This window comes from Miniopterus schreibersii, assembly GCF_964146895.1.
Source record: "Miniopterus schreibersii genome assembly, chromosome: 2".
In the NCBI taxonomy this organism is placed as follows: domain Eukaryota; kingdom Metazoa; phylum Chordata; class Mammalia; order Chiroptera; family Miniopteridae; genus Miniopterus; species Miniopterus schreibersii.
The window spans coordinates 81,457,228-81,470,021 of NC_138102.1; the positions used below are offsets into that span (position 1 = coordinate 81,457,228).

The following is a 12,794-nucleotide window of genomic DNA, read 5'->3' on the forward strand; positions in this document are numbered from 1 at the left end:
CCTGTTGTGGAACTGTCAGGTCCTAGTTTTCCTAAACTAAGATGGTTATTGCCATTCCTACTTTATTTACCTGTAAGTGGCTTCCCCACCCCCTCCTGCTGTCTTCCAAGAATTCAGCCCTCTGGTTTTGTTGCAGGCAGCGGAATGGTACCAGGTGTCTGAAGAGGGGTCAGACCCAACCTGAGTTCAGCAACCTCAGCACTTGAGTTCTGGCTAGGAAAAAATTCAGAGTCAAGACTCAAACTTGCTAGAGAAGGTTTATTGGGCAAGCAAAGAGAAAGTACACTAGAAGAGAAATTTCGAGCAGGCAGCTCAAAGAGCTGCCCTAAGGAGTGGACTAGGGCTCCTTTTAAACCCTCAGAGGGGTGTCATCTGCTTTCTTCTTCAAACTGACCTATAGGGGTCTGTCCAGTTGTCTTCTGACCTTGTGTGGAAGGTAGATGGGGCTTCCTTCAGCCCCTTTGTTCTCCTCTAAGGCGGGAGGTCTACCACGTGGCTTAACCATGTGTCGGGGGAGAAAATGTCAGGAGAATCCAACCTGCATGACTGGAGGCATTCTAGGGTGGAGGGGGGGGGTGTCTTAGGGGCAAGGTCCTGGTTAACAATACCTACCTCCAGTACTTGCTCTACTGGTATTTTCCATTGCTAGGTGCCCGGTACCTTCTGTAGCTGGCCCATTGTCCTTGCTCTGCTCCTGTCTGTCTAACTGCCTACTACAGTTTTGCTTTAAAAAGTCTCCCTTTTAAGCGGCAAAGAATTCCTAAAGATCCCGTGTCCAGTTAAAATTTGCCACTGTTGTCTCATGTACCAGGAGATTGCCTGTTCCATTCCCAGTCAGGGCACATGCCTGGGTTGTGGGCTCGATCCCCGGTAGGGTGTGTATGTTTCTCTCTCTCAAAAAAAAAATCAATAAACTATTCTTAAAAAAAAAAAATTGCCACTATTTTGTTAGCCTGATTTTCGTGAGTAAAGTTAATCATCACAGAGGAGGATTAATATTACCAGAGGTTATGGCAAAGAGATACTGTACTCTTTTTATAAATAACCCCCTAATTCTTACCTGTTTTAGAAACTGAAATGAAACTACTTTCCCCTTTTTTTCTTTTGACTTTCTGGATTCCAAGCTGTTCCTCCCTCTCCACCTCTTTCTGTTCAAAGCCCTTTCCTTTAAGGCAATCACCAGGACTGGTGTGTGCTGAGGCAAGTAATTTATCCTGCTATTGGCCAGGAGAGCTGGGTTTGAGCAGTGAACTCAAGACAATTTAAAAAAATATACTTCCTGAGTCTCTCTAACGCAGCCACCTATTCTGGACCTGAGTTTGGGACCTGCTGAGTTCCATGTTCTTCTGCCTTCTTTCTAGCATTGTAGTCCCATGACTCCTTTTCTTTAATACAAAGTAGTTTACTAAGGTATCAAAGAAAGAAAGTCCTTTACAACACAGAGTGAGTAGAATTGTGGAGAACAGGTACTGGTTGCTAGGTGGCTCTTGGTGGAACTTGAAAGTTAGTATAGCTGAGTGAAGTGAAAACCCTGGGGCAGTCTAGGTGGGGAGGAGGAACTGTGTTAATTCTTACTCCAGAGCACTGCCTTTGGTTTCTCTTTTATTTGTAGTTTCTGCCCTTCCTCCTCATTGGAATCCTTGAGTATTTGAAAGCACGATGTTTCAACCCTTACCAGGTCCCATAACAAATGTGGTGAGGCTGTTCTGAAATGAACCCTCTGGAGCCTCTCAGAGATCTTAGTGGTTTGTCTCGTGCCACCCTACATGTTTGGCGTGGCTCAGCCTCGTTGCTGTATGGAATATATTTGACTTGTTTCTTGCAGCTGCCAATGTCGGTTGGAATGCTTGAAATTACTGAGTGTTTACTATGCCACTGGGTGGGGATTTTAAGCTAAATATAATGTTCTCCCTTGTTTGTGAAGCTACAGAAGACTTTTTAAAGCAGTAGAATAAAGCCCTATCAAATTAGGATTACAGGGTTCATTACAAAATTCTGAATTAGATAGCATTTATTTTTTAAAGTAGAGTTAAATAAACCATTAACATATTTCTAGGAACTAGTTCTGAGGTCATGCCAGCCTTGATAGATTAAATGGTTTTGATAGAAATATTTTATAATTAGCATATTATTCATATGTTATCAAGTACTGTTGGCAGTGGCAAGAATAGTACCAGGTATTAGACCAGTGCGGTCAAGCCCGACCTGGGTTCAGCAACCTTGGTACTTGAGTTCTGGCTAGGAAAGAATTCAGAGCCAAGACTCAGACTACAAGAGAACATATATTTAGAAGATCACAGAGGTAGAAGAAGTAATTCATAAAAGAAGTGGGCTTAGGAAACTAGTTAGGCAAAAGAAGAACCCTTGGAGCTTAGAAGTGAGGAAGGTAAAGGTGACAGGCCTGAGGGGAGGAGGAGGGGGAGGGGAAAGGGAAAGTCACAGCTTGCTCCAGGGAGGGAGAGCACACTGGTTCCTTCATCCTAAGAGTTTTAAGGATGGAAATTATTAGGGGAGGATCTCAATAGAATATTCAGCTTTCCAGGTATGTCCTTTCAGGGTCAGGGTCTCCACTGATTGACTGGTCATCACCAGGGCATGGGGTCATTATCCAATGCAGTTGGTCCTGAGGGTTGCTTGTCTAGTTTTGCTGCTTTGGGGAGCCTGGATTTGAAATATACTGAGACCTAGATGTTATCTCTAGAGAGGAAAAGTCAGGGGGTCTAAATCTCTTGACCAGCTATATGCTATTGGAGGAAAGGTCACCCTGGGGGCGAGGTTCCCACCCTACAATTGTCTGTTGCTAGGCACCCAGGGCTTTGCACCCTGGTGACCTTCTGTACCTGGACCATCGTCCTTGCTCTGCCCATGTCTGTCTAACTGCCTATCACAGTACTGGTTGAAAACATTTTGAAGTTAAAACACATTCTGTGTGGTGTGGCTTATGTGATTGCTTTGCTGAGAGGATAAAAGCATTTTTAAACAATAAGTATTGAAAATATCAAGTATTTTCAGCTCTTATCAGAACTAACAACAGTTCAAATGTATTGGACTCCCACTGAAAGATTTCCCCACCCCTTTGGCAGAATATTATACCTATGCATATACTATATATTCCTAATGCACAACTTGCTTTTGATTATGCTAAGTGACATTTCTCATGATAAGCAGAAAGTAAATTTCTGAACGTTTGGCCATTTAATCTTAATTGCTTTTCTGAGTGTTTTTGTTTGTTTGTTTTCTTTTTTTCTCTATTCCTTTAGAACTAGTAGATCTTCCCTTGGTAAAGTTTGACTTCTCCTGCAATAAAGTGCTCGTGATTCCCATTTGTTTTAGAGAGATGAAGCAGCTGCAAGTATTACTACTTGAAAATAACCCTTTACAGTCTCCTCCAGCACAGGTGAGGGTCCGGCAAAGATGTGTGGGATATGCCATCAATAGTGCTTAGGCAACTCTTGGCAGAGCCATTTTGTTAATATTCTGCTGATTTAATATTGCGTTAGACATGATTATAAGCAGTCACAGTCTCTAAAAAGATGAAGCTGTGGGTGCATCTGACTATAATAAGTTGTTTCCTGCTACACCAAGTCCATTTGCCAGCATTGGGCTCACTTTTCTGATCGCCACAATCCAGAATTATGTTTGATTATTTTATTATTTGTACATACGTTAGAAACTTTTTCCTGGAGTAAAAAAGTAATATATTCCTTACTTTAATATTAGCTGGAAAATGGAGATTAAGCATTTGGAAATATAATTATTGGTTGTTTAGAGACAAGATTCAAGCTCAAATATTAAACTATGAGAAAAAATGAAGTACACATACTTCCAGAATTGGGATGTTTCCAGGTCAGTGAGCTGACTTCTATACTTTTTATGCTATTTATATTTAAACACATTTCTGTTAGAATTTTGCATTTTAGTGCAAGACACACTATAAATTGCTTGAGTATGACTTTCTATTCAAAGTGGAATTTGGAGGATATGACTGCCTAAATTTTTATGTTTTGTAGAAGTCAAATTTGGTGTGCATTGTTGAAGTGTTACTTAAAATGAAAATGCAAAAATTGTTATTTACAGAGTCAGATATCTAGTGTTTTAGTTTGTTTTGCCATTAAACAATGAATATGTACTATTAATTTCTCCATAGATTTGCACAAAGGGCAAAGTGCACATATTCAAGTATCTGAGCATACAGGCCTGTCAGATTAAGGCAACTGACTCCCTTTATCTCCACACGATGGAGAGGCCACAATTACACCAGCATGTGGAAGACAGGTGAGTGTGACTGCCCTGGCTCAAAGCCCCTTTTTAGAATTTTTCTTAGGCCGAGACATTCCAGGTAACTAAATTAAACAAAATTCCTTTGCTTCACTCAACCCATGCAGGTTTAAATATATATATATATATATGTTTTTATTGATTTTAGAGAGAGAGGAAGGGAGAAGGATAGAGAGATAGAAACATTGATGAGAGAGAAACATCGATCTGCTGCCTCCTGCAGGCCCCCGACCGAGGATGGAGCCCTGAACCCAGGCATGTGCCCTGACCAGGAATCAAACCAGTGACCTCTTGTGTTGATGCTCAACCCTGAGCCACAACCAATGCAGATTTATACCTCAGAGTTTCAGCAACTTTTGGAATAGGAAAGAGAAAATTGATGCTGTTGATACCATTTTGACATTTATCAAGTCTTACCTACTCTCTCCTAATCAAAAATCAGTCCTCCTTGAGTGTTGTGTGTATGTGTACACTCACATGTGTGTGTGTGTATGTATGTGTGTATCCTTATAAATAAGATCTATAATATAAACATAGGACCCTGACCAGTATGGCTCAGATGGGTTGAGTGATAGATGTCCTGTGCACCAAAAGGTCCCCGTTCAATTCCAGGTCAGGGCACATGCCCAGGTTGTGGGTTGGATCCCTGGTCAGGGTGTGTGTGCAGGAGGCAACCAATCAGTGTTTCTTTCTCACATAGACCTTTCTCTCTCTTTCCCTCTCCCTTTGTCTCTCTCTCAAAAATCAATAAAAACATATTAAAAGAAATAAACATAGGTATATTTTGCTTATCAATTAAAACAATGATATCAAGCTCAGTTATGCCTTTTTAAATTATTAATTTTTATTATGCCTTCAGAACATTAAGAAAAACTACAGGTTTTATTTTTTTAATTGTCTTTTTTAAATGCGGTATGCCCCAACCAGGCATGGCTCAGTGGTTGAGCCATTGACCTAGGATCCAGGAGATTGCGGTTCCATTCCGTCAGAAGGGCACATGTCCAGGTTTTGGGCTTGATCCCTAGTTGGGGGTGTGCAGGAGGCAGCCGATCAATGATGACTCTCTCATCATTGATGTTTCTGTCTCTCCCTCTTCCTCTCTCTGAAATCAATAAAGATATGATTTAAAAAAAAAAAAAAAAAAGCAGTATGCATAGTTTTGCCATTTCCTGTTTAGAATGGAAGTGTTAGAATCTTTTCTCATGTCCTTGGCCTTTTGTTGGCATAAATCAGGCCTTGAATTTTCGGAGAAAGAAATTCCCACACTGAACACACTTATAGAACACAGATTGTTTTTGAGAAGTCTTCATTGCAGAAATCTTTCCTTAACTTTTTACTGAAAAAGACAATTATGACTTAAAATCTTAGACTACCCTAACGGTACCTTTATATGCTGCTTAAAATATGTATTCATTATTTTTAAAAACATACTATCAAATTTATTTAGTCACTGGATTAAAGTTTACAGCATTATTCAAAATTACCATCATTGCAAAATGTAAGAGGTAAAAGCAATTAGGTAGTTTTGCTTTTTTATATGGTAGAATCAGTAAAATAAGAAAATTGTTAACTGTTTCAAACAACAGATTAGTTGGTTAAAGTGTAAATCCATGAAACCCTGAACACAAAGAATTTTTGTTCTCTATTTAGACAGTACAAGTATCTGGTTTTCATTAGGCCCTTGTCTTATCCTTTAATAGTGAGCTGATTTGTTGCCTTATGGTAATAATAAAAATTTGTATAGCAAACTCATTATTTGAATATAAATTGATATGTCTTGTGAACTTTGTGATTTTAATTTTTTTCTAAATGAATTTAATATTGATGGCATCTATCCCAGCAAGAAGGATTCTGATTCAGGCGTTGGAAGTGATAATGGAGATAAGCGATTATCTGCCACAGAGGTAAATTTCGTGATCTATTCATGTTTTTGTTTTGTTTTTTCTTTCTCTGCTTCTAGATAGATTTGCTGCATTTATTGAACTCCTTTCTGGTAAAAAGCCATTAACCCCCTGCATGGAAATATGTGATAATGTTTGTGAAAGCAATTTGGAATCCTCCAAGTGTTGTATAAATATTAGCTGTTGTTAGTTTTTTCTGCATCTTTAATATTTTGTAAATGTCTCAGGAGTAGGATTCCTATCTCCTTCCCCTCCTCCCACCCCCACGCCACACACATTATCTGGAATATTCTTGAATGTTTAATAAATATTATGAAATGACTAAGTGATGTGCAAGTATCTATGAGGCATTTTTTATAAATGCATGTTTTTAAATGACAGAGTAATTTAGGAAAAAGTTGTTATATCTATGCATAAATGTTCAGGAATCAAATGTAAATTGCATTTTAGCAGTTTACCCCAAGGAAATGCATTTATGACTAGCAATTTTTTTAGCAATATTTGTTTCCTGGAACTCATTTCAGATCATTGGGTAGAAAGTTTAATTATTTGTAAGTTAAGAGGCTTCCAACACTAGAGCTTCCTAAAGTGGTTGTAAAATAGCTTATTTAGCACAATTATTATCTCACTCGTAGTCTATTAATTCCCCCAAATCTTTCACTAATATACCTTTATTAAATGGGGCTTCTTGACCTGGGGAGCTAGAAGGGATTGGTAGAGTATGGATGATGTATCATCAGGTCTTCCCTTGTTGAGGGAACTTACTGAGTTTCTGTGGTTGTAGAGTTTGAGACATTATAATCCTCTTTGAAGATATAATTAATAGGTCAATTACCCCATCTAAGGAATCTATGTTTTTATTATGTGTGACTCTAGGAAAAAAATCCTATTTCCTGTTCTCTTCAGACCTTTGAAGTTCAATATATGGCTAAGGTATTTGAATTTATTTTTTTTTAAATGCTTTATAAAGCAGTGTATTTAACAAACTAGGATACTTATTTACTTTTTTTAATCCTCACCCGAGGATATTTTTTCCATGCCTTTTCAGAGAGAGTGGAAGGGGGAGAGAGAGAAAAGTAGATGTGAGACTCATCAGCTCATTGCCTCCCTCACTCTACCTGACCTGGGCCTGAAATCAAGCCTGCAACTGAGGTATGTGCCCTTGGCCAGAATCAAACCTGGGACCCTTTGGCCTGTGGGCCGATGATGCTCCAACCACTAAGCCAAACTGACCAGGACAAAACTAGAACACTTAAACTATTTCTAATAGAATATTTCAAAAGGAAATATAGTAGGCAGAAAAAAAGGCCATGTCAGTAAAAGAAAATGACTTTCATGGAGCCACATGAATGGCTTACTATAGTTCCCTGGGGGAGAAAATACGCAACACATTGCTGTATAAGTTGTATTGAATTCAACCCCCTTAGCTTTATTAAAACTCATAAGTCCCCTGAAATGCCCCATTGTTTCAGAAATTACTCACGCTTAGCTTATTTTCTATTAAATTAAAATAGATTCTGCATTATCCGTGACCTGCCTTCTAAGGATAATTAAGTTCATTAATGAGACATTACACAAAGAACTTCATTATCCTTTTGTTCTCACTTAGTATAAGTAGGATGCTAATGTCATTCTAAAGGAGAAGGCCAAGAGTTTTATTCTCTCCCTTTTAACTAGATGCATATCTTTGGAATTTTGCTGAGTTTTTAGATGGGAGGAGGATAGAAGGAAGAAGAACTATAAAGAAGATTACATTCAGCCAAATAAGAAGCACGAATCTCACATTGTAGCCTCATTACCTGAGGACATGTCCAAAAAATATGATTTTTAGAATGATAAAGGTTCTGAATTAACCATTGTAGTTCTCTCTTTTCACTTTGTTTGGCTATGTGTTGCCATCTCTGGTCAGGTGACTTTGCTTTCCACTTATATCTCATTGTGGGGTTCAAGGATCACACCTGGTTCCCTTTATTGTTTGCTGTTGCCATTACCTGATTGATTTAGCATTTGTCAGTAAGAAGTTAAAAACACATTTTTCTCAAGATAAACAAGCCAAAAAATTGGGAGCTCATTGAACATCTGTTTAATGAAGGAAATGCACATTTGTTTTCTGCCAGTTTCTAAACAATTTGTGTACATGTCCAAAAATAAAGGAACTCTCTACTCTGAAACTCATAGCCTCAGGAATTTAGGAGCAAGCCAAAATCAGCTGAAATGAGGTTCCTGATTCCTGTGATTTGGAAAATTTTTCACTAAATAGCAACACTGAAGTGGAGACATAGGAAGATAAATGAGGCTTGATATTTCATTTGTAACAGAATTATACATTTTCTGAATAAACTCCGTCTACTGATGTGGGAAACAAGACCCCCAGAGAGAACTAACTCCAATTACCAAATTAAAGTGTTACTCCAAAAATTGCACAAAACACATATTCCAATTAAGTCTTATAGTCATTTAGCACTTTTATACATTTAATGTAGCATCCTCATTCCAAAAGAGGGAAATAAACCAAAGCTTGATTTATAAAGCATGTAAAATGCACTGTAAATAAATGAGATATTATCACAGAGGTTGACTGCTTTCTATGATGAGCCACATGAAACCTTAATGGAGTTTTGGTAAATTAGTCTTGTCAGATCTCACAGTAACATTACTGTTAAAACAGTTGATTCTACTTAGGACTACTGTGATGGTGTATTTGCAAATATTCCTTTGTTTTGCCACTTGTTACACAGTCCTCTTTAGTACCCTGACTATGGCTCTTAGGTTAGAAAATATTGCCAGGCACCTAACAAAATTTCAGCTCAAAACATGTATGGAAAAGAATATAAGTGTTAGCTTGATGAACTTTAGAACAGTGAACCATATTACCAGCTCCCAGTTCAAGAAACAGTACTTTACCAGCACCCCAGAAAGCCCCACTCATGTGCCCACCCACCCAACCAAGAGCAGCCACTATCCTGACTTCAAACACCATGGATTAGTTTTGCCCATTTTTGAACTTAAATAAATGGACTTGTCCTTTGTATCTGGTGTCTTTTACCCAATATTATGCTTTTGAGACTCACACTCTGTTTTTTTTAACCATATAGCATTCTCTTAATCTATATTGATAACACTTCTTGAATGAAGCAGTGCCCTGTTTCTTTCTAGCCTTCTGATGAAGACACTGTTAGCCTCAATGTGCCAATGTCAAATATCATGGAAGAGGAACAGATCATTAAGGAGGACTCATGCCATCACCTTAGTCCAGTAAAAGGTCTGTTTTTAACATTCAAATGCTGTGTTTACAATATGCACAAATATGGCAATAATAATAAATTTTTATTGCACATTTCTTATGCTCCAGGTACTGTGCTAATCTGTGAAGATGATCTCATTGAAAGTTCACAACTGAGGTCAATAGTCTAATTATCTCAATTTTATAGAGGAAACTGAGGCTCAGAAAGCTTAAGTAACTTGCTAGTGGTTATGCAGCTAGTAAATAGTAAAGCTGTTCTCATTCTGAAGATTTGTACGGATTCTTTAAATCCATTGTTGGAAAGAAAATATATGTAGATATGTTATTTAGGATAACTCTAGCTATTGTAACACATAAAATCTCCAAATTTCATTGATTTAACACAATTCAAATTAAGTCCAAATAGGAGTTAGTGATTGACAAACAACTGCCCTCCAGATGGCGATTCAAGGACCCAAGCTTCTTTCGTGCTGTGACTTCGCTGTCTTTAACATAAGACTTCTAAAGTTTCTGAATCCTTCTGTTTCAAGGCAGAAGGGGAAGAACATGGAGGTTTGCTCACAGGAAGTTCTTATGGACTGCGCCTGGGAGGAGCATCCATCACTTATAAGCTAGACTTGGTTGCATGGCCACAGCTAACACGTGAGGGTCGGAGATGTAGTAGAGTTATATCCCCCAGTTTGACTTTGGACAAGTCAATGGACTTTAATTCTCTCACTGTAAATAATTAGATGATTAGATTAGGTAATTTCTAACTGCTTCTGTAACTTTAAAATTCTCTAGTTCTTTGAAAACACCGAATGATCACTAAGCATTCTGTGTCTTGCATAGTTTCAGAATCCTAGAAATATATTTCATATCTTGGTGAGAAGCCCTCATTTGATTACATTATGACAGCATTTTGGCTGCTCCTGTTTATTCAGTGACTTTTAAAGAAAATACTAAAATTTAATGTTTCCTGATTTGTGACAGAGACTATTTCATGATGTATGAATAGTATAGAATTAAATTAATAGGCAGATTATTTCCTTAATAGTTTGCCTATGCTCTCCGTAGTGACGGGAGAGCCGTTTAAACTAACTCGAACTTTAATGTTTGCTTTCACTTTTTACATTTAGGTTTTTAAGTTGAGCACTTAAATTTAGCATTTATGCTCATCTGAGATCATGATTGGAACTATATGTTGTCCAAAACTATAACTGTAAACTTTATGCAAAAATATAACTGCCACTTCACTAATTTAGATAAGCTTTATTACATCATGCAGTGTAGCAGAAAGTGTTTTAGGCAAATTTTTAAAGTAAAATAATTATATAATTTGTTAGTAGTGAGTTTTTTTCTGTCTGTTATAGAAGTGAGTATTCTGTCCAGGATCCTTTATGGTGGCCCTACATGATCCATTTTAGTCTTCATATCAGAGGGAAGACATTGGTGCTCCTTTGGCCTCCCCTATACCCTCTGAAACAGGGTCTAGTTGGATGTGCTCTGAAAATGCTTTCCTCCCTATGTGGCCCTTACCATAGGCACATCTTTTGCTGTTAGGATGTTGGGTTCTTCTCTTAGTTTCTTCCCACACTCTTCCTTAAGATTATTTGCTACGTAAGGACCATGAATCAGGTTTGACTAGCTTTTTAAATCCCTACAATGTTTAGCATACTTAGTTGCTAAATAAGTTGCTCAATAAGTATTTGTTGAATTTTGAATTTGAAATATTTACTCATCACACATTACCGAGAGCACAAAAGCTCTCTTATACTTTCTGTGCCTTAGAAAAGCAAGATGAAACTTCATTTTTTTCATGAGGAACTAAGCCATATAGAGGCCTTTGACTTTTAAGTTCAGTTTGGGGCTTTCAGTGTTTTTTACTTTTCTTCCGCCTCTTGTCTTCTTTTCCTTACATTATTCAGGGAAGAGAAAACTTGGGTCATTCATATACCTCCTTAAGGGGTAAGAGAGAAGATTGAAATAATTAGATGATACATTTCAGGGTACTCTGTGCTTTGTTCATCTATTTGTGAAATCATGCTTTCTACCTGTCTCTATATTTTTCTAATAGGGGAATTTCATCAGGAATTTCAATCAGAGCCTTCCCTTGTGGGTGACAGTGACAACTCAGGAGAAGAAAGAGACCAATTTACCCATGGAACAGATGCTCTCGATTCAGAATTTATAAACTATAATAAGGCAAGTTGAGGATCAACTAATTTATTTATTTATTTACTTCTGTTTAGTTCAAGGTTACCAATCCATCACCTTAAATGTCAACTTACTGACACCTTACTCAGGCCTTTATAACATCTTCTCAGAGCTCAGCATATCTTTCTTTTTCTTTTTTTAATTTATTGATTGTAGAAAGAGAGAGGTGGAGAGACAGAGAGAGGGAGAGAAAGAAACAGAGAGAGGAGGGAGAGACAGAAACATCGATTTGTTGTTCTACTTATGCATTCATTGGTTGATTCTCATATGTGACCAGGAATTGAACCTCCGACCTTGGCATATCGGGACGACGTTCTAACCAACTGAGCTACCCCACCAGAGCCTCAGCATATTTATTTTCTGACATTAGAACCAGTTCCTCCCTTACATACCTTTCCATTTGTCGGCATATGTGTATGATTTTCTCTTGTATTCAGAAATTACTTAGCTTTCCACTGCTCAGTGCATCGTATCAGTTAAACATCAGAGTTTACCATTCAGTAAAAGCTAAACTAGACAAGTTCCGCATTCTCTTAAATGTATTGTAGATAAATGCTTTTCTTGGGAGTATGTCCACAGTATAAAGAGAAAAATGGAGACTTTCAGGATCTGGAAATGAATGTCTTCCCTTTTTGGAAAGACCACTCCAAACCATTGTAGTTTCAGGGAGGTGTTTCTGCCCTCTACCTGCACTGAAATTGCTTTAGTGGATTTTACATTTCTAATTTTGATGTCTGCAGAAGTCTCTTCCACCCCAACTTCTTACCCAACATCCTACCCTCTGCATGCACATGCCTGTGTGCACACACATACTCACTTTATGTTCTGCTACGAGCCATTCTCCTAAAGTACAAATCTAATGACATTGCTCTGAGGCCAGTGGCTTTCACAAGGCTCTCCTAGATTTGACCCCTGTCTGTCAGCTCTGCGATAAGCCTGTCACAAAATATAAAAAATTGGGCTTTCATCTTTAGTTCATGAAGAGTTCATCTTGAGTGAGAATCTAAAGTAAAGGTGGAAACCCTGAAGGAAAACAATAAAAGCAATTAGTAAAATAAAGCATATTGTTTCAGAAAAGCAGATTTCCCTAGATTCAGAGATTTTAGGAAGCAAAGGGCTTTGTGGAAATGGCTGCTCTACAGAATGGAGCCTGTGGGTAGAGTCTAGAGGATTTA

At 38.0% G+C, this 12,794-nt stretch overlaps 1 protein-coding gene across 5 annotated transcripts in view; it reads left to right on the forward strand.

The window, feature by feature from the left end:
• The window catches only part of LRCH1 (leucine rich repeats and calponin homology domain containing 1), a 196,492-nt gene that overhangs the window by 128,304 nt on the left and 55,394 nt on the right, over nt 1–12,794 (forward strand). For all 5 annotated transcript variants that reach the window (XM_081128065.1, XM_081128068.1, XM_081128066.1 and 2 more), the window contains exons 5-9: nt 3,261–3,397; nt 4,148–4,275; nt 6,119–6,182; nt 9,336–9,441; nt 11,480–11,607. In XM_081128065.1, the coding sequence (XP_080984191.1) occupies nt 3,261–3,397; nt 4,148–4,275; nt 6,119–6,182; nt 9,336–9,441; nt 11,480–11,607 (563 nt within the window). The remainder of the gene's footprint in view (nt 1–3,260; nt 3,398–4,147; nt 4,276–6,118; nt 6,183–9,335; nt 9,442–11,479; nt 11,608–12,794) is intronic.